The 21,989-nt window shown below is 49.6% G+C and overlaps 1 protein-coding gene across 2 annotated transcripts in view; it reads left to right on the top strand.

Moving 5' to 3' along the window:
* The first annotated feature begins 17,101 nt into the window (after positions 1 to 17,101).
* LOC137434649 (cell surface glycoprotein MUC18-like) overlaps positions 17,102 to 21,989 on the top strand; it is a 128,450-nt gene continuing 123,562 nt past the window's right edge. For both annotated transcript variants that reach the window (XM_068127802.2, XM_068127803.2), the window contains exon 1: positions 17,102 to 17,182. In XM_068127802.2, the coding sequence (XP_067983903.1) occupies positions 17,113 to 17,182 (70 nt within the window). In that variant the 5' untranslated portion in view covers positions 17,102 to 17,112. The remainder of the gene's footprint in view (positions 17,183 to 21,989) is intronic.

The following is a 21,989-nucleotide window of genomic DNA, read 5'->3' on the forward strand; positions in this document are numbered from 1 at the left end:
ACTCACCGGGACACCCATATATAAGATGGCCATCTTACTCATAGGGAAGTGCTTGTGAATTGGGAATTGTTGATGGTTGTGTATTGTTGATTGCTCGGGGAAAATCTCCGTGGTTGTGTCATTGAAATTGTATGGTATCATTACCATTGGAAATATATCCTTGAACATCAGTTGTCTCCTGGGTGAAATTCATATGGATTGCGTGGCGAAAGCGCATATATAATACAGCTTGCTGGCGGAGTTCCTCTCACGGTCCGGGGGTCACCGAGACCAGGTATTCACCGAGGGGACCACGTAACACTTGGCACAAACATAGCATATACGTGCACCTCACTTTACTTTCCGATCTCATCAAAGATGGCTGACTGGTAGACTGGTGGCCATTTCAGTTGTAAAAAAACCTGATATTAACCACGTCCTCAACCACGTCCTCATACAGATTTTGTACATGCATTTGCCGATCTTGTTCAAACTTGGCACACAGATAAATGAATGATGGGTTACATAAGTAGAGGACTTTGTTTTGTAATTCGAACAAAGATGGCCAACTGACGGCGGCCTTTAACTTTGTACAGCAAAATTACTAAAACCACGGGGGTTATGACATTTTATGTCTTTTTCTTCTTGTTTTATTTAGTTATTAAGATCATGAAACTTACCTTTAATAATACTGATAAACTTGATCCAATAATGTGAGGGTGATGCATGGCAACGATAAAGACGAGTTGATGGAGATGATGATGATCTTGGAGGATTTGAGGGGATTATTGTGTTAACGACCCATGTTAATTACCCTGTGCTCGCGAAGCGAAAAGCAGGGTTAAGCATTCAGGTGCGTATGTGTGCCGTACGTGTCTGCATTCAAAAAAAAAATTCATTGTCTTGGCAAACGTTGGTCCGATTGACACGAAATTTTACCATAGAAGCGCCTCCGCCTGCATAACTTTTTATTCATAATTATGACGTCATAGGTCACGTGGTACGGACGCCATCTTGGAGAAACGTTACACCTCTATATCTCCCAAACCGCTCAATGGAAAAATTGATACATGGCTCATTGTCAAGTACTCACCATGGGGAATAAGATATGTTGATGGTGATGTCATCGGTGCCTTTGTTATGACGTCATAATTCGACAAGTACAACACTTATCCGATCACTGTGAATTTTTTTTCTCAGCAACTGTTGGTCTGATGGGCACGAAATTTTCACCATAGGAGCGCCTCCTAATGTAGAATATTTTAATGATAATCATGACGTCATAGGTCATGTGTTACAGGCGCCATTTTGGAAAAACCGAAAAATGTTGCAGCTCTATATCTCCAAAACCACTGCGTGGAAAAAATTGAAACATGGCTCATTGTAGAGATAAAGACGGGGAATATGGGGAATAGGTGTCGTTAACGATGACGTCATTGGTGCCATAATTATGACGTCATACTTCGACAGGGACAACGCGTAGTCTGTCTGATCAGTTTGAAATGTATTGAGCATGATCTATGCAACAATTATATTAGAGAAAATAAATTTATGATGTCATCGCTCACGTGGTCTGGCAGCCATATTGGATCAAAGGGAAAAAAAGTTCAAAAACAGAAGAGTTGGCTCGCAACAAGTTGACTGCGCAGGGTAATTATTCTATGAATACCATCTAGTTAATTAGGTGAATAAATCCACAAACATTGCCTCGGTAAATTCATCGCGATCGAGTGAATCCATGAAGGGGAAATCCACAAATGGCGTGGCCCTCCTGTACTTAAATTTTAATAAGACATTCATTTTAAGGATTGTTTTAATAAATCCGGAAGTCTAGCGTTGCTGAAGCAGTCATATACACCAACTACACTTGTACACTGTAATAAGACTCTTACACGATTTTAGCTCTTACACGAGCCTCAATTCTGTATATTAACAAAAAAGTGTTACATCGGAATTTGGAGTATGGAGACTTCATTGATCACCATAGACCACAGCGTCAATCCGCATCGTACGTGGCCATATGACCGGCCTCTTCTTCACTCGATATGCGCACTCCCACATGCCATATTGCCATGCCATCTCATGCTATGTTTCGATATATAGCATGTTTCTGGAAGTATGACGAAGGTGATTTGTGTTGTACAGTCTTCCATTATACAATTCGATTTGAATAAAGATTTAAAGGCTTATAAATAAATGAATTCTGGGTTTTACCACAGTTTTCTCCAGTGGCTATTACACCTCCCAATCCAACACGTTACTCTAATTTATTTGTGCCCGTCGTTTGTGTCATTTATAACATCCTTAAGCATGAGTAAGCTTCCTGTTTGGAATGTTTTTAAATTTTGTTTGAATGTCAGGCAGAGTAAAAAATATCATGTTAAAGCGCGGCGTTACGCGCGCTGCTTGTGAGCAAGGAGGAAGCGGACAAGCGGTAACATATAAACGTCTTTATTGTAAGACTACACTGTAACACTAAACTCCTCCGGGCTGGTCGCCCGGGGTATATCATGAGGCCACGCCTACCCCTCGGGCGTGGCCACCGCCCACTCGGTGCGTGGAATGATGTCACCACGCCAGTGGGCTTTTGTGTCCGCCACACGCGCCCCCCCAGAATTCCCGCGCACCTGGAGGGCCAGTTTGCGGGGCAGACGAATGACCCGGCCGAAGCGCCCCCTGGCGATCGGCGGCGTCCGGGGTGCAGGGATACCAGGTGGGATGCCCCTGGCTGCCCCTGGGATGGGTGCAGGACCGGGGGGCGCCGTGGCGGCGGTGCCGGGGGTCCGCCCGCAGGAGGGCGGCCCCGACGTGGGGGTCGGGCCACTGGCGGTGGATGGTCCACATCGAGGTGGGCCGGCTTGAGGCGGTCTACCGAAACGCGGTCAGGAGTACCGCCGATGTCCAGGGTGAAGTGCTTCGCCCCGGTCTCCAGCACGCGGAAAGGCCCGTCGTACGGGGGCCGCAGTGGTGTCCGATGGGCATCGTGGCGGACGAAGACGTACTCCGCCGTGCGAAGCTCCGGGGCGACGTGCGTCGGTGGGTGCCCGTGGCATGCCGTTGGCACCGGGGCGAACCTCTGGGCGGTCTCTTGCAGAGCGGAGCGCTGCTGTGCCGCGGACCATGGTGCCGTGGAGTCGGGGAGGAACTCGCCCGGCACCCGCAGCGGTTGCCCGAAGACCAACTCCGCCGCGGATGCGCGCAGGTCCTCCTTGGGCGCCGTCCGGAGGCCCAGCAGGACCCAGGGGAGCCTGTCGACCCAGCCGCCGTCGCGGAGGGTGGCCCGGAGCGCGGCCTTCAATGAGCGGTGAAATCGCTCACACAGGCCGTTAGCCTGGGGGTGGTAGGCCGTGGTTCGGTGCAGCCGGACCCCGAGCCCCTGCGCAACCGCCCCCCAGAGCTCCGAGGTGAACTGGGGGCCGCGGTCGGATGAGATGTCTGAGGGGGCGCCGAACCGGGCGACCCAGGTGGCGATGAAAGCCTGCGCGACATCGGCCGCCATTGTCGACGCCAAGGGCACGGCCTCCGGCCACCGGGTGGTGCGGTCCACCATGGTGAGGACGTAGGTGAAACCCCGCGAGGGGGGCAGAGGTCCCACCAGGTCCACGTGGACGTGGTCAAACCGGCGTTCCGGCACCGTGAACGGGGCCAACGGGGCCTGGGTGTGCCGGTGCACCTTGGCACGCGAGGCACGTCCTGGCCCAGCCGCGGACGGCCTTCCGGAGGCCATGCCAGACGAACTTGTCGGCGATCAGCCTTTGGGAGGCCCTCGCGCCCGGGTGGGACAGGCCGTGGATGGCGTCAAACACCTGGCGCTGCCAGCCCGCGGGCACAATGGGGCGAGGACGCCCGAGGGAGACGTCGCACAAGAGAGCCGCGCCCGCGCCGTCGAACGGCACCTCGGTGACGCGGAGGCCCGTGACGGCAGTCCGCAAGGCCTGGACATCGGGGTCAGCGGCCTGGTCCGCTGCCATCCGGGCATAGTCGATGCCGAGGTGGACTGCGTGGGCGACGGCCCGGGAAAGGCAATCCGCCACCGGGTTGTCCTTCCCCGCGACGTGCTGGATGTCCGTCGTGTACTCGGACACGGCCGAGAGGTGACGCTGCTGCCGGGCCGACCACGGCTCGGTGACCTTGCCCATCGCGAAGATCAGCGGCTTGTGGTCGACGAAGGCAGTGAACGCCCGGCCCTCGAGCAGATGGCGGAAGTGCCTGACCGCCAAGTGAAGTCCGAGCAACTCGCGGTCGAAGGTACTGTAACGGCGTTCGGGCGGGCGAAGCTGCCGGCTAAAGAACGCCAGCGGTTGCCAAGCTCCACGCACCCATTTCTCGTGCACCGCGCCCACCGCGTAGTCCGAGGCATCGGTGGTGAGGGCGATCGGTGCATCGGGCGCCGGGTGCGCGAGCATGGTGGCGTTAGCCAAGGCGAGCTTCGCGCCCGTGAACGCCGTGTCCATCTGCTCGGTCCAGGTAACGTCGCCTTTGCCCGGCTTACCTCGGAGAGCTTCGTGCAGGGGGCGCAGGAGCTGGGCGATACGGGGCAGGAACCGATGGTAAAAGTTCACCATGCCCAGGAACTCCTGCAGCCCTCTGATCGTGCGGGGGCGCGGAAACCCCTTCACCGCCTCCACCTTGGCCGGCAGGGGGACGGCGCCGTGCCTGGTGACACGGTGCCCCAGAAAATCGATTGTGGCGGCGCCGAACCGGCACTTTGCGGGGTTCACAATCAGGCCATGCTGGCCCAGGCGTTCGAAGAGCGTGCAGAGGTGGCGTAGGTGCTCTTCGCGGGACGCGCTGGCGACGAGGATATCGTCCAGGTAGACGTAGACAAAATCCAAGTCGCGCAGGACGCTGTCCATCAGTCGCTGGAACGCCTGAGCCGCATTCTTCAGACCGAAGGGCATGCGCAGGAACCCGAAGAGTCCGAATGGCGTGATGACCGCCGTCTTCGGGACGTCCTCCGGCCTGACGGGGACCTGATGGTAGCCGCGTATGAGGTCCACCTTCGAGAAGAAGGACCTGCCCGCCAAACGGGCGGAAAAGTCCTGAATGTGGGGGACGGGGTAGCGGTCGGGAGTCGTGGCGTCATTGAGACGGCGATAGTCCCCGCACGGTCGCCATCCCCCGCCGGGCTTCGGCACGATGTGCAGCGGCGACGCCCAAGCGCTCTCTGAGCGCCGAACGATGCCGAGTCGCTCCAGGGTAGCGAACTCCGCTTTTGCCACCGCCAGCTTCGTCGGCTCGAGGCGGCGTGCCCGGGCGTAGACCGGTGGCCCGACGGTGGGGATGTGATGGGCCACCCCGTGCTTGACGGCCCCCGCCGAGAAGGTGGGCCGCGTGAGGGCCGGGAAGCCGGCGAGGAGGCGGGTGAATGCGTCCGCTGCCGGAAGCGTACAGACCAACGTGGCCGGAACCGAATCGTTCAGCAAGCCGCTTGGCAAGCCGCTCGTTGAGCTGGGCAACGCACATGCGAGCGAGCTGAACGTCTCGGCCTGGACAAGCCGTCTGCGCTTGACGTCGACCAGGAGCCCATTAGCGCACAGGAAGTCCGCGCCAAGCAGTGCCATGGGCACGTCGGCGGTGACGAACGTCCATCGGAAAACCTGCCCTCCAAACCGCAGAGAGAGGCAGCGTTTTCCGTACGTACGGATGGGCGTCCCGTTCGCGGCAAGCAGCGCGGGGCCCCCACCCGCGGCGTGCTTGTCTGACGTGCCGGCGGGAATGACACTCACCTGTGCTCCCGTGTCGCACAGGTAACGGCGCCCGGAGAAGGTGTCCGTTATGAACAGCAGGCTGCTCGAACGGCCGGCGCTCATCGCCACAATTGAGCGCCGGCCCGGGCGTTTCCCGACCCGTTGAAGGAGCACGGCGGATGACACCGCCGAGCTTCGTGGCCGAACTTGGCGTGGAACCAGCACCAGGTGGTGGAGCTGGAGGAGTGCGGCTGGCTCCGCCAGGCCGGTGGAGTCGACGGGTTTCCCCGCGGTGGCGGTTTTCGCCGCGGCGGTGGGCGGGGCGTGGCGGCGTTCACGAGGTGCGTATCAGCATGCTGCTGAACCACAGCGTGCTGTAGAAGATGATGCTGTGGAACATCAGCGTGCTGTAGAAGATGATGCTGTGGAACATCAGCGTGCTGTAGAAGATGATGCTGTGGAACATCAGCGTCGAAGGCCGTGACGGCCACGCCAACGCTCGCCCGCGTGTCCGAAGCGGCGAAGTACTTGTCCGCCTCGGCCGCCAATGCTCGGGGTTCCGTTAGCCCGGTCCCGGCCAACGCGAGGCGAACCTGCGCTGGAAGTTGGCGACGGAAAAGCGCCCGGAATAGCGAACCGGGGGCTTCGTCGCCCAACAGTGACAGCATATGGTCCATTCGGACCGACGGGCGCGTCTCACCGAGCTCGGGGAGATCCAGGAGGCGGTCGGCCCGTGCGTCGTCCGTGAGGCTGAACGTGGCTAGGAGTAGCCGCTTGAGTGCCTCGTACTTGTGGCCGTCCGGTGGGTGGCGAAGGACGGACACAACTCGAGCGGCCGTGCCGGGCCCGAGGGAGGCGACACGTGGCAGTAGCGCGTGTCATCGCCGGTGAGGTGCCGAAGCTGAAATTGGGCTTCGGCCTGGACGAACCAGACTTCGGCCTGAGCCTCCCAAAATTCCGGAAGTTTGACGAAGGCGGCCATGGCGATGGCGTCGCGTGTGGAAGGATCGCTCCGGCAGATCCAACGTCGAGGGTCACCAGTAAAGCGCGGCGTTACGCGCGCTGCTTGTGAGCAAGGAGGAAGCGGACAAGCGGTAACATATAAACGTCTTTATTGTAAGACTACACTGTAACACTAAACTAAACTCCTCCGGGCTGGTCGCCCGGGGTATATCATGAGGCCACGCCTACCCCTCGGGCGTGGCCACCGCCCACTCGGTGCGTGGAATGATGTCACCACGCCAGTGGGCTTTTGTGTCCGCCACAATGTCGCTCGTCTCTGCACGTGTGCAGTCGGGGTGAGTTCAGAGCCGAAGTCCAGTCAAACGACAGACTCGTCTTTCTGTTCATGTCACGATTCCTGTTCAAAATATAACATTCGGTTTAAATTCGCTGTTTGTCGATCAGAAACTGATCATCATACACTGATAACACCATGTGTTTTTTAACTCTCCCACCCCCTCCCCTCCACCCTCCCCTTCCCATGCCTCCTCCCCCCAAGCCCTCTCCCTCCCACAGATCTCCCGATGTCCCTGCTCTCCATCTTATCTCCCACTCCCTTTATCATATGTTTTATGTGTCAGTTTGTCTTTTTGTGATGTCCCATGCCTCCTTCCCCCAAGCCCTCTCCCTCCCACAGATCTCCCGATGTCCCTGCTCTCCATCTTATCTCCCACTCACTTTATCATATGTTTTATGTTTTATATGTCAGTTTGTCTTTTTGTGATAAATGTTATCTCTTACACGAGCCTCGATCTTGTATCCCCCCCCCCCCCAAAAAAAGACAGACAGACAGACAGACGGGCATTAACCAATTGTTTAACCCCACTTTTCGCTTCTCGTGTGCGGGATAGTTAATTCACATTTGTGTGCCACAGACTAGAGGGACATTTCCAAGGAGTTTCCTTCAAGCAAGTTTCCAAGAACATTTCCAAGAAGTGATACAGAGTATCGGGCTTGTGATGAAATGCTTTAACCAACAAAGAATCGACTCACAGCCAAGAACTATGTGCAAAATCAAACGCAAGAATGGACAGAATACTGAAATACAAGAATTGTTTGAGCATCATGAGGAGAATATTTTATACCATCGACGTACTTATTGGGAAATGAGGAAATTCTTGTGGGAAGATTTGAATGTTCTCACGGATGGCTTGGCTTTCACTGCGCCGTCCATGGTGTTCCAAAGCCGAGGCTCATAAAACCTCATTATATTCAATTAATATTTTTAGGGTAAGAAGAAGTTGTTGCAGGATTTGGTACGACACGAGTGTCGTGTATCGAGTTGAAGTAGGAAGAAGAGTATACAGGGTATTGATAGAGGGAATAAGAGTATAGAGGGAATAGGAGTACAGAGGGTATTGATAGAGGGAAGAGTATCTAGGGAATAATAGTATAGAGGGTATTGATAGAGGGAAGAGTATGGAGGGTATTGATAGAGGGAAGAGTATAGACGGTATTGATGGAGGGAAGAGTATACAGGGTATTGATAGAGGGAAGAGTATAGACGGTGTTACATATTTATGTGAATGTATGTGAATTACCATTCATGTCTTTGCTTATCCGTGTGTAGTATATTAAGTTGTTGTGTAGTTGTTGTGGTTGGAGGGTCAGGAGCCCTTCTGAGGGAGTGGCCGGAAACGGAAGTGACCGGAAAGGGAAGAGAAAAAGACACGAGGAAAAAAGGACGAGTATTATTCTTCCTTGCCCGCTCCGACAAAAGGTGGGATCGACCTTGCGCTGCGTGGAAAAGCGGCGTTCCGATCCGAAGCCTGTCTGGCGAGAGGAATTACCGGGACGTGTACCGGCCCGGTGGAGACGGCAAGTTGACGTGGGGCCGTGCATCGACCCCGCGTCTGGCCTCGTTCGCGGCACCGTCCAAACAGACGCGTGCGGGTCGCACGTTGAAACCTAACGCGCCTTGCAAGCGGCGTGGGGTTTGACTTGCTTTACCGTATCCGCTGCGCGTGGCCACGAGGGGCTGCAGCCACGGTGCCTGGTACGATACCTGCCCGGTGGAAACACGTCCACCCGGGGTTCGTTCAACCGCCCGAGTGCGGTGACGGCGACCATCATCTTGGTCAGGAGGGGCCCAGAGACATTGTGCGGGACCGAGACCAAAAGGGTGTCGTGAGTACTCACCGGGACACACGTATATAAGATGGCCATCTTACTCATAGGAAAGTGCTTGTGAATTGGGGAATTGTTGATGGTTGTATATGGTTGATTGCTCGGGGAAAATCTCCGTGGTCGTGTCATTGCAATTGTATGGTCATTCCCATTGAAATATATCCTTGAACGTCAGTTGTCTCTTGGGTGAAATTCATATGGATTGCGTGGCGAAAGCGCATATATAACACAGCTTTCTGGCGAAGTTCCTCTCACGGTCCGGGGGTCACCGAGACCAGGTATTCACCGAGGGGACCACGTAACAGAATTGGGGGCTCGTCCAAATTACGATTTGCGGTTTCGCAATTGGGTCTACGTCCGGGATTTAAAATTGTATAAAATTTCGCTCTTTCGCTCTTTCGCTCTTTTCGCTCTTTCGCTCTTTCACTCTTTCACGAGCCTCGATCTTATATACAAAAAAAAAAAAAAAAAAATTATAATAATAATAAAATAATAATTTTTTTATTAATTAAAAATTATTAATTAATTATTAATTGGTAATTATTTTTTTTGAGAAATTGGGGTAAAGTCTTGGGTGAAGGTTAACAGGTGTTAACGATAGGCACCATGGCGTTTGTGGCACAGAACTTTGGGGTAACCCCGAGTGAGGCACAGTTCCGAGCGTTGCTAAAGTCGGACCTCTTGAAATTGGCCAAACATTTTAACTTGGAGGTCCGAACTAATTTGAGGAAGGCAGAGTTGCAGGCCACGGTGATACAATCTATGGTGGGATTAGGAACATGGGACGAGTTAGCCTGGGAGTGGCTACCCGAAGAACCAGAAGACGTTGAGCTCCGGAAACTGGAGTTGCAATTACGGAGCCAGGAACGGATTAAAGAAGAAGAAAGGAAAGCAGAAAAGGAAAGAGCAGAAGAAGAAAGGAAAGCAGAAAAGGAAAGAGCAGAAGAAGAAAGGAAAGCAGAAAAGGAAAGAGCAGAAGAAGAAAGGAAAGCAGAAAAGGAAAGAGCAGAAGAAGAAAGGAAAGCAGAAAAGGAAAGAGCAGAAGAAGAAAGGAAAGCAGAAGAGAGGAGGGAAGAGAAACAAGCAGAGGAAAGGAGAGTGGAACGAGAACTCCAGGAAAGGTTAGAAGACAAAAAAGCAGAGGAAAGGAGAGTGGAACGAGAACTCCAGGAAAGGTTGGAAGAGAAAACAGCACAAGAAAGAACCGAGGAAAGGAGAGTGGAAAGAGAACTCCAGGAAAGAAGAGAAAAGGAACAAGCAGAGGAAAGGAGAGCTGCAAGGGACCTCGAAGCAGAGGAGAGAAAAGCGGAAAGGGAATTAAAGGAACGTGACATGGAGCTTCAGCAAGAAATCAAATTCAAGGAGCTGGAGTTAATGAGAGAACGGGGAGAGGCACCACCCTTGCTGACGGGGTCGACACCTAACCAGAAAACCTGGGATGTGGGCAGACATGTGAGGCTGGTTCCACCGTTCAGTGAAAAGGAAGTCGCGAAATTTTTCCCACACTTTGAGAAAGTGGCTCGACAATTAAACTGGCCGGAGGAGGCCTGGACCATACTCGTGCAAAGTGTGCTGGTGGGGAAAGCTCAGGAAATTTATTCGGCGCTAACAATGGACCAATGTGCAGATTATGAGGTACTGAAGAAGCACATCCTCAAGGCCTATGAGTTGGTTCCGGAAGCTTACAGGCAAAAATTCAGGAATGCCAGGAAGAGGGAGAGTGAGACCCATGTGGAGTTTGCCAGAGTGAAAGAAAACATGTTTGATCGGTGGTGTGAGTCAAAAGGAGTCGGGAAAGACTTCGAGACATTGCGGGACTTGATCCTGGTGGAGGAATTCCAGCAGTGTGTCCACGAGGACATCAAAGTGTACCTGCAGGAAAAGAAGGTACCAAAGTTGTGGGACGCAGCCACCATGGCAGATGATTATGCCTTAACCCACCGAATAGGGGTCCACGAACCTAACTGCTCGCCTAGATCTCCGCAGGGGAGGTGGGGAACAGCAGGTGCGGAGAACGACAATACATGGCGGCGGCCTCGAGAGGATTATGGGGACAACGCGGATACCCCACCTGTTCGAAGTCAGAGGGCTGCGGGCCCAAGACAAACTTATTTTTCAGGGGGCCCGAGGCAGACCACGAGTTTTTCCTCCGGGCCTACTTGCGCGTTTTGCAAGAAACCTGGACACTTGATGTCCAGTTGTTACCTCATGAAAAGGGACAACCCAGAGCGGAGTCCGACTATTACAACTCCGAATGCGATGGCTAGCGTAAGAAATCGCCATCAAAAGGGTTACCAACCATTTATTTCAGAGGGGTTTGTGTCACTGGATGGAGCCTCGACTAACCGGAGACCGGTTAGGATATTGAGGGACACAGGGGCCCATCAATCTTTAATGCTTGAAGGCATTTTGCCATGGTCCGAGGAGACGGCAACGGGGGATAGTGTTCGTTTACAGGGGATCGGGGGCGGTGTTAGTGCTCCCCTTCATGTCATCCATTTGGAGTCCGATTTGGTGTCAGGACCGGTCACCGTCGGCTTACAAGCCACGCTTCCTGTAGAGGGTGTATCTGTGGTTATCGGGAATGATTTGGCCGGGGGTCAAGTTTATGGTAACCTGAGGGTTCGTAAAGAGCCCAGCAGGGAAAATAACACCACACCAGCTCGGGATGGCGACAAAAGTGCCAAGTTATTTGTAGGGGGACTGAACTTCAAAACAGAGGAAGAAGTTCTGACCTCTGTCTTCAACAGATATGGGCCGCTGGTGGAAGTGCAGTTGGTAAGAGACTGGGAAACGCAACAGTCAAGAGGGTTCGGCTTTGTCACGTTTGCCAGCACAAAAGACGCCAAAGAGGCAGAGAAGAATTGGAATGGCAAGGATTTGGAGGGTCGGACCATAACAGTAGGGAAGGCATTTCGTAGGCGTCGAGAGGTCTACAGGAGAGGACAACTGGGCGGTAGTTTTGGTAGTGGCCGAGAAGGAGACCGCTATTCATGGGACTACAGGGACCAGTGGTCCCACCCTAATTATTAGGGAAGTTCTGAGAAGTTGAAGCACTGAAGGCGGCGGAGCCGCCGAGCCAAGATTCCTACACGAATTAACCGTGAACGCCGTTCCTAAAGGCGTCCATGTAGTGAACTTTCATGCACGGACTAACCGTGAACTCCACGTTCCTCAAGGCGCCCATGTAGAGAACTTTCCTGCACGGACTAACCGTGAACTCCGCGTTCCTAAAGGCATCCATGTAGTGAATACTCGGCTTGGCCTCCCGGAAAAAGTGCTATCGAGTTGCTTAACTTTGGATCTTTGATCAACCCCTTAACCTTCATTCCCAAGAAACTGACGGTCAAAGTCAGAGGGTCATGAGATGGAGTTTGATTTGGCAGGGACAATGTCGTTGTTGGTACTTAGTCCAGAGGGAGTAATCTGGAGGGGTTGTGGTGAAATTTTGGTTGCTTTATTTTTAAGTGATAACTGTGCCCGGGGGGAACGGATAATGTGGGGGGGGTTGAGTTATCTGGTTTGTTTCTCCAAATTGGCCGGCAAAGAAAGTTTTCGCTGGGTTCAAACTTTCTTTCTTGAAGGGGGGGAGTGTTACATATTTATGTGAATGTATGTGAATTACCATTCATGTCTTTGCTTATCCGTGTGTAGTATATTAAGTTGTTGTGTAGTTGTTGTGGTTGGAGGGTCAGGAGCCCTTCTGAGGGAGTGGCCGGAAACGGAAGTGACCGGAAAGGGAAGAGAAAAAGACACGAGGAAAAAAGGACGAGTATTATTCTTCCTCGCCCGCTCCGACAAAAGGTGGGATCGACCTTGCACTGCGTGGAAAAGCGGCGTTCCGATCCGAAGCCTGTCTGGCGAGAGGAATTACCGGGACGTGTACCGGCCCGGTGGAGACGGCAAGTTGACGTGGGGCCGTGCATCGACCCCGCGTCTGGCCTCGTTCGCGGCACCGTCCAAACAGACGCGTGCGGGTCGCACGTTGGAACCTAACGCGCCTTGCAAGCGGCGTGGGGTTTGACTTGCTTTACCGTATCCGCTGCGCGTGGCCACGAGGGGCTGCAGCCACGGTGCCTGGTACGATACCTGCCCGGTGGAAACACGTCCACCCGGGGTTCGTTCAACCGCCCGAGTGCGGTGACGGCGACCATCATCTTGGTCAGGAGGGGCCCAGAGACATTGTGCGGGACCGAGACCAAAAGGGTGTCGTGAGTACTCACCGGGACACACGTATATAAGATGGCCATCTTACTCATAGGAAAGTGCTTGTGAATTGGGGAATTGTTGATGGTTGTATATGGTTGATTGCTCGGGGAAAATCTCCGTGGTCGTGTCATTGCAATTGTATGGTCATTCCCATTGAAATATATCCTTGAACGTCAGTTGTCTCTTGGGTGAAATTCATATGGATTGCGTGGCGAAAGCGCATATATAACACAGCTTTCTGGCGAAGTTCCTCTCACGGTCCGGGGGTCACCGAGACCAGGTATTCACCGAGGGGACCACGTAACAACGGTATTGATAGAGGGAAGAGTATAGAGGGAAGAGTATGGAGGGTATTGATAGAGGGAAGAGTATAGAGGGAATAAGAGTATAGACGGTATTGATAGAGGGAAGAGTATAGACGGTATTGATGGAGGGAAGAGTATAGAGGGAAGAGTATGGAGGGTATTGATAGAGGGAAGAGTATAGAGGGAATAAGAGTATAGAGGGTATTGATAGAGGGAAGAGTATAGACGGTATTGATAGAGGGAAGAGTATAGAGGGAAGAGTATGGAGGGTATTGATAGAGGGAAGAGTATAGAGGGAATAAGAGTATAGAGGGTATTGATAGAGGGAAGAGTATAGAGGGAATAAGAGTATAGAGGCTATTGATAGAGGGAAGAGTATAGAGGGTATTGATAGAGGGAAGAGTATGGAGGGTATTGATAGAGGGAAGAGTATAGAGGGAATAAGAGTATAGACGGTATTGATGGAGGGAAGAGTATGGAGGGTATTGATAGAGGGAAGAGTATGGAGGGTATTGATAGAGGGAAGAGTATGGAGGGTATTGATAGAGGGAATAAGAGTATAGACGGTATTGATAGAGGGAAGAGTATGGAGGGTATTGATAGAGGGAAGAGTATAGAGGGAAGAGTATGGAGGGTATTGATAGAGGGAAGAGTATAGAGGGAAGAGTATGGAGGGTATTGATAGAGGGAAGAGTATAGAGGGAATAAGAGTATAGAGGGTATTGATAGAGGGAAGAGTATGGAGGGTATTGATAGAGGGAAGAGTATAGAGGGAAGAGTATGGAGGGTATTGATAGAGGGAAGGGTATAGAGGGAATAAGAGTATAGAGGGTATTGATAGAGGGAAGAGTATAGAGGGTATTGATAGAGGGAAGAGTATGGAGGGTATTGATAGAGGGAAGAGTATGGAGGGTATTGATAGAGGGAAGAGTATAGAGGGAATAAGAGTATAGAGGGTATTGATAGAGGGAAGAGTATAGAGGGTATTGATAGAGGGAAGAGTATAGAGGGAATAAGAGTATAGAGGGTATTGATAGAGGGAAGAGTATAGAGGGAATAAGAGTATAGAGGGTATTGATAGAGGGAAGAGTATAGAGGGTATTGATAGAGGGAAGAGTATAGAGGGAATAAGAGTATGGAGGGTATTGATAGAGGGAAGAGTATAGAGGGAATAAGAGTATGGAGGGTATTGATAGAGGGAAGAGTATAGAAGGTATTGATACGGGTCGAATGCATGCGTGCAGATCCAATGAGAGACGTGATTTGCCATGAATTTCCTGGACGTTCCAGTTCAGGAAAGAATAATTTTAACACATGTTGCAGTTCAGAGGAATTCTGAACTGCCATGCCATAGTTTCTTTCACAGTTTAAAAGTTATTGTTTCCGATTTTATTTGAAGAGTCTATGTTTCCCTTTGGAGGGCTTTGGTTACTAACGCACGGTGTCGAGTGGTTGGTGGTTGCACAACCCATTTACACAGCTCAGTGGGGGAAAAGAAGTGTTCATTCTATTTCACGGCAAGTGACATGGGATTTTAAATTACTGAAGCTTTCCTAATTTACACAATGTATCGCATTGCCTCAAAAGAGAAGCAATAACATGGACTTGTGATGTTTTTATTTATTACATCCGCCACGGAAGGTGCACCGAGGTTACGTTTCAACCCCTGTCTTATTCTTCTTCTTCTTTCTGTAAGCAGGATATCTCAAAAAGCTGTGGACAGATTTGGACGAAATTGGGTGGACAGGTTCGTTGTGTGACGAGGAGGAATTGATTCGAGTTTGGTGAAAATCCAGATCACGATATTAGAATTACCTCCACCACCGAAGGTCGACGGAGGTTATGTTTTTTACACCTGTCTGTCTGTTTGTTTGTCTGTGAGCAGGATTTCTCAACAATGTTATGGACGGATTCGGACAAAACTCGGTCGATGAGTTGGTTAGGTGACGAGAACAAGTTGGTTCGATTTTTGTTCAGGTCCGAATCCAGATCCGGCCTATCAGTGGATACAAAACATAAACTGTTTAGCCTGGTGGAGGTATGCTCTCCACCGAGTGACATTTCAGTTGTACTCCGCTCCTTTCCCATCCATCTCCAGGCGCTGCATGACGTCATTGCCGGGCACCGAAGGGGGCTCGGCAATGACGTGCGCTGAAAGGGAGTACAGTACTCAGTTTTCACTCTGGTTGTTTTTCTTTCTTCGTTGCTTGTTTGTTTGTCCAGGTGATATCTCAGCCATCCTTTGAGCTACGAAGCTGAAATTTGGGTACAATAGTGAGTAAGTACTTTTTCAAAAACGTTATTTTTTGTTTTTTGATTAATCAATTAATTGATGAGTTATTTAATTATTAGCAATTAATTAAGCACTTATACATTTCCTTTCTCTTCTGGGCATTATCTCAGGCACCTTTTGAGTTAGGAAGCTGATATTTGTACGTGCCAATGTCCAAGTGATTTGGCTGTAAAGGCTATTTTTGATTTATTGATTAATCAATTAATTAATGAGTTATTTAATTATTAGCGATGAATTAAGTACTTGTACATTTCCTTTCTCTTCTGGGCATTATCTCAGGCACCTTTTGAGTTAGGAAGCTGATATTTGTATGTGCCAATGACCAAGTGATTTGGCTGTAAACGCTATTTTTGATTTATTGATTAATCAATTAATCGATTAAATATTTAATTATTTGATTAATGACAATTTTTTTTTTTAAAGTTACACATTCGGATGAAATGGTTGTGGTTTATGTGTTCTATTAGCCAATTGATTAATTTTTTTTATTTAAATTAGGATTATTATTTATTTATTTTCATTATTAATCATTTATTTATTTATTTTCTTTCTCATCTGGGCAATATCTCAGGCACCTTTTGAGCTCGGAAGCTAATATTTGGACTTGACAATGACCAAATGATTTGGCTGTAAAGGGTATTTTTGATTTATTGATTAATCAATTAATCAATAAATTATTTAATTATTTCGATTAATTGATTATTTTTATTTTTTCAAAATGTTACAGCTTCGGATGAAACTGGTGGTTTAGGTATGCTATTAGCCAATTGATTAAGAAATTAATTATTTTACGATTATTATTTATTTATTTTAATTATGCAATTAATCAAGTACTCCATCAATTATTGTCCACTGCTCCCTCCCAATACCGTCTCTATGTGGGGAGGATATGTTATTTAGTTATTTGTCACCGGGGTGGTGTACTTTGAATGTTGCTCTACTTGTTTTCTTTTGTTTTGTTGTTTTACCAGCAAATGAAAACACACCCTTCTGTCAGTTTGATTATCTCATACCAGAGTAGGTGGTGTAATGGTGAAAGCGTCTGCTTTGAGTCTGAAGGTCTGTGGTTTGATAATGAGAAAAATGAAAGTAAATTGATAATGAAAATGACAAGTGGATATGGCAGAGGTGGGATAGGTCTGATAGTCTTTTTTAAAATTAAAGTATCGTTATATTCCATTGTAACGAAAATTAGAATTCTGTGTTTTGGGGGATGTATTCCTTTGATTCCATTCAGTTGTAAAACCAAGATAATTTTGGCCATCACGTGTGTCCGACATTGTGAACGTCCATAAATGTCTCCAATGTGAAACGTTGTTTTTGCAGGTGGGATGTTTGTGTTTTGATCTTGTGTTAAGTTGAAGTCTGATAATGCTGAATAAATCATGTGATGGGGAAACTGCCGGTAATGTTTGACCCGTACGCCTCGGGGTCTCGGGATATGGTGATGAATCGTTTGTTGAGGGCGTGGCCTTCAGACGGCAGGTGTTTCCGGCGTCATCTTACAATGCATGGCTACCTGGCTCTTCAATGGCCAAGACTCTTTGCCTTATTTTACCTGCAATGCTTCGACAAAGGTAATTTTTCCAAAGTCTGTTTTACTTCTCACATCATCATGATTATTACTGCTATTATTAATTATCATCACATGTATTTATTAATATTATCCAATGATGCAATGAGTCCCAGCGATCCAAGTTCAAATCCAAACTCGTGATGTCCCTTGCGCAAATCCTCCATCATGGATATCCCACTGAGTTTCTCCATCCTTGTCTTGTCCATCTCTCAAACTCCAACTTTCCTTAGAAAGTGTTTCAGCTTTGATCAAATTCTGTATGTATATATATATATATTTTTTTATTTATTATTTATATTTATATAAAATTAAATTTATATATATATATATATATATATATATATATATATATTATATATATATATATATATACATATATATATACATATATATATATATATATATATATATATATATATATATATATATATATAAATAAAAAATAAATAAATGCCCAGGAATTTGGAATGAGATGTGCGATGTATGGTTGTCCACATACTTTTGGTCATGTAGTGTCTATATATATATTCTATTGTAATATTCCATATATATTTCCATTTATATATATATATATATATATATATATATATATATTGTAACGAATGTGGAAACGTTACAATGGGAACGTTACAAAAGTACGGTAACACCCTGTTAATGTAAATAATGGTCGCAGTCGGCCTCCTAGTTAATTCCATGAAACTTACACGCAGGTCACGATATATCTTTTAAATAGTGTATTTCCTTATTCCATGTAGGCTAAATATGTGTTTCCCACTAGATTGACTTTGCATTGTATCAAACAAAATAAGCGTAGGCCCTTCCAATTTCCCCAAAACCTCCCTTCCAATTGCCTTCCGCATTTTGGGCGGTTTTCTTCAACCACCATTGGCCACGAGGTAGGGTTGGGGAAGAAAGGTGTGTCTCCACCTCGTCATAAGGGGGGAGGAGTGAGCCAGCCCTAACAGCCAATCAGCACCGCGGTGAGCGACCCGGTAGGCGTGCCCTCGGAGCCGGCGGCTTGATTTCGCCCGAGGTGATAAAAGCGACTGTAAGGGACTGCTTTACCAGAGGCCTTGGGAGATGACCTGGGAGATGAGCAAAGAGGCTGCACCAAGAGGAGCGGTGAGATGCGAAACGCTCCAAGCCAAAGAGGAGAGGTACTCGGCAAGGAAACCAGCTTTGGAGAGACGCGCTGAAAGGAGGGAGACGGCTCCACCACAAGAAGAGGAGCAGGTGTGCCGAACCAGCGCGTGACGTCTACCGCAGCGGATACACGACTGAGGGTTTTCCCGCCAAAACCGCGAGGAATTGCGAGCTGCTGCCTCCCGACTTTGCCTCCCTCTCAAGCAATCCACCTCAAGCCCTACCTGCCTGCATTATCCCCTGTGTAAGTGTGAACGTCCTGTCCTGCTCGTTGTCTTGGGGTTAGGTAAAAATGAATAGTGTAAGTTAACGATTCGCTGTGTTACTGCTTCTTCCATCCATTGCTTGTGTGTGTATAATAAATCTGTTCTTCCTCCGTATTCTTCTTCTTCTTCTTTTTCATTCTCTTTCGGTCGCTTTAGAGGTTTCCCGATTGAATATCTGTGGGGCGATCTGGTCAACGTCGGGTGGAATCGGGTTCTAATCGGGGAGTAACTGTTCGGACGCGGTTAAATACACCACCGCTCGGTCAATATAACATCTAAAGCCGCGTCTGTAACAATTGGTGTCGAGGAGTTGGATTCGGACCTGGGACTAAATTTGTTAGGCCCAAATTTTGGAACACCAATTGTACTATTAGAGTAACAATTGGTGTCGAGGAGGGAGATCGGACCCGAAATCGGACCCGAAGCGCGCTTAACGCGCTCAAAATTACAAGCTGCCGAAATTAATTTTGTTTTATAAAACCCGAATTTTGAGATCGCGCCATGGACAATCAAGGCGATCGGATGTCGGTGGGGGAAATAGACGGGTTAGGGGTAACCCAGGACTTAGGGAAAGAAAGGGAGGAGGAGAACAATGAGGAGGCGGTTGAGGGGGTATCAGGCGCGCAAAGAGGCGCCTCGCACGAGCGCGCGGTAGCCGAGCCCGCTGTATCAGCGGGCTTTAACATGCAGCAGTTCATGGCACGGTTTAGCGAATACATGGCACAGTCGAAGTGCGACAACGAAAAAAGAGCCAGGGAAATGGAGGGAATGGAAAACAGAATGGGGGAGCGACTAGGAAATCAAATCGGGGAGTTAGACAAGAAATTTGGGGAGTTAGACAAGAAATTTGGGAAGTTAGACAATAATTTTGAGGGGTTAGACAACGGGATAAAAGAGGTGAAAAATGGGTTAATGGGGTTAGAAAATAGGATGGAGGACAAATTGCGGGAAATAGGGGAACAATCTGCCAGGGAAATCAAACAAATGGGAGAGCAGATAGAGGAGGTGAAAATCGGGATAGAAACCAAACTGGATGCTCAGAGGGATGAATTGGGACAGATGAGGGTGGCATCTACAAAAGAGATGGGGGAGATGAAGGAGGAGATACGACGAGGTGTGGGTGAGGAGGTTTCGGGGCTACGCGAGGAGGTAAAGCGAGGTGAGAAGTGTATGGAGAAAGAAGTGAGGAATAATACGGCTAGGTTACAGGGGGGAATAGAAGATCTGACGGAGGAGGTGGAACAGCTGACGGAGGGACACACGAAGTTAGTGGAGCAGGTTCAAAGAACACTGCAGTACTCGGAGGGTTAAAGGCGACACAAAAAGAAATTAAAAATGACTTGATAGCGACACAGAGGCAATGTCAGATGGTACGTGAGGAACTGACAATGAGGGTGGACGAGGTGACAGAGATAATGGAGACAAAGGACCGGCAGGTGAGGATGCACATAGAGACGGTCACGGTAGCCTTAGAGGACGAACTTGAGGAGACGCACCGAGAAATAAAAGAGGTTAAACAAAAATTAGAGGAAGTGGAAGAAGAGGTGAGTGAAATTAAGAAGGGACGGACAGAAACTAAGAGAGAAATCCAGGAGGAGGTAATGGAATATGTACAAGGTCTGTGTTCAAATCATGATGTGATGCTCACTAACCAAATAAAGAGTTTGCAGGTGGCAAAGGAGGTGCGGAGACAAGGTACGGAGGTGAGTGGCAATGTATATGATGTGAGGAAAGCTTCAGTCGGCTTGGGGATTGGTTTGGATCCGGGTGTTCGTGAGAGGCCGTTGGTGAAGTGTGTGACAGGTCAGGTGTGCGAAAAAAGAGGTGTGCGAGAATGTCCGACCATGGGGTGTGTGAGGAAAAAGTGCACGCCAAGGAGTGAGTGTGCTGTCAAGAGTGAGTTGGTCGAAGCGCGTGTGCGAGGGGGTACATGGAAGCGCGGTGTGGTGAGTGTTACGGAGGAAGTAACGAGAGAGTGTACACCTGTGGTGAGTGTTACAGAGGATGTAACGAGAAAGTGTACGTCTGTGGTGAGTGTTACAGAGGGTGTAACGGGAGAGTGTGCGCGAGAAAGGTGTGTAACGGACAGGTGCATGAGGAAAGAGTGCGCTGTCGAGAGTAAGGGTGAGTGCGCTGTCAAGAATGGAGGTGAGAGTAGTGAGAGTGACACGGAGCGTGAGTTGGTTGTGGCAGGTGAGCGAGGATGTACACCTGGAATGGAAGGATGCACACCTGGAATGGTAGAGCGTGAGTGGGAATGCACGCTGGAATTGGTAGTGAGGCACGTGGTTGGGTGTGCGGGTGAGAGCACACCTGTGATTGTCACAAAGGAGGTGACCGAGAAAGGGGCGCGAAGAGGTGTATTGGTGAGGTGTGCGAGCGACGAATGTGTGCCAAGGTGTTCGGTGGTCAGGTGTGTGACCAAGGCTGTGAGCGGAATGAGTGTACCGAGGTGTGTAAGGAAAGGTACGAGGAGAATAGGAACAGCTGCATGTATGAGCAAGAAAGGGGTAGCGTATGCATGTAAGCGTCCAGGTGAAGCGTCGACGGTAACCGGTTTAGAGTTTAGAACGACTTATAGCCGAATCGGGCCCTCGGTGCGCGTCGGGCAGCTTCGCGTGCCGCGAGGACCAGCGGGGATCCGAACCACGGCGGTTTCGAAAGAACCGCCGTACGCGATCCACGCTGTGCCTCGCTTGGAACGGCCGCGTCCGAGCTCCACTAGGCGGAGCGGGCAGCTGGATAGGAAGGGTCGTTATGGCGACCACGTTTTGTTGAGACGTGCCGGCAGGTCGAGATCGGGACATTGGATGGCTCCACGCCGAGGTGGTGCGTGGGATCTCGGCCCGGGTAAGCCCCCGCCCCTGCCCCGAATGCGGGACGCATCCAGCCGCCGGCACAAAAGAATCCGCGTTCATTGCTCGGCTGTACGAAGCCGGGCTGCAGACGTGAATTGGCGCACCGAGAGGATGTAATAAGTAGACGGGTGATGGTGATAGTGATAGTGATTTAAAACGAAATTTAGAAAAGTGAGTAGAATTGGCAGTAAATGGAAAATTTTTGAATTGGTTGGAATCTGGACGAACAAAATTGATAGTGAGAGACCCCCGGTGTGGTGGGATGGCAAATCCACCATCCCTCACAGTGGGGGCAAACGCGCAATAGTTTATGGGGTGGCTATGACAACTGAGCCAGGGAGGGCTTGCATAATTGTAGGGATCTAGCGAAGATGACATTAGGTAACGTTAAGATTAGTTAGTGACTGATACCTGTAGTGGGGACGCAGGTAGATTAGTGTGGATTATAATGACGTGGGAGCGCAATAGTTTAAAGGGACGACTGGGAAGCGCAAGTTTCAGAGGGGAGTAGTTAGCTGAGATGATGCCGTGTGTGTGAGGA

This window comes from Myxine glutinosa, chromosome 9 (genome assembly GCF_964187855.1).
Source record: "Myxine glutinosa chromosome 9, kmMyxGlut1.1, whole genome shotgun sequence".
In the NCBI taxonomy this organism is placed as follows: domain Eukaryota; kingdom Metazoa; phylum Chordata; class Myxini; order Myxiniformes; family Myxinidae; genus Myxine; species Myxine glutinosa.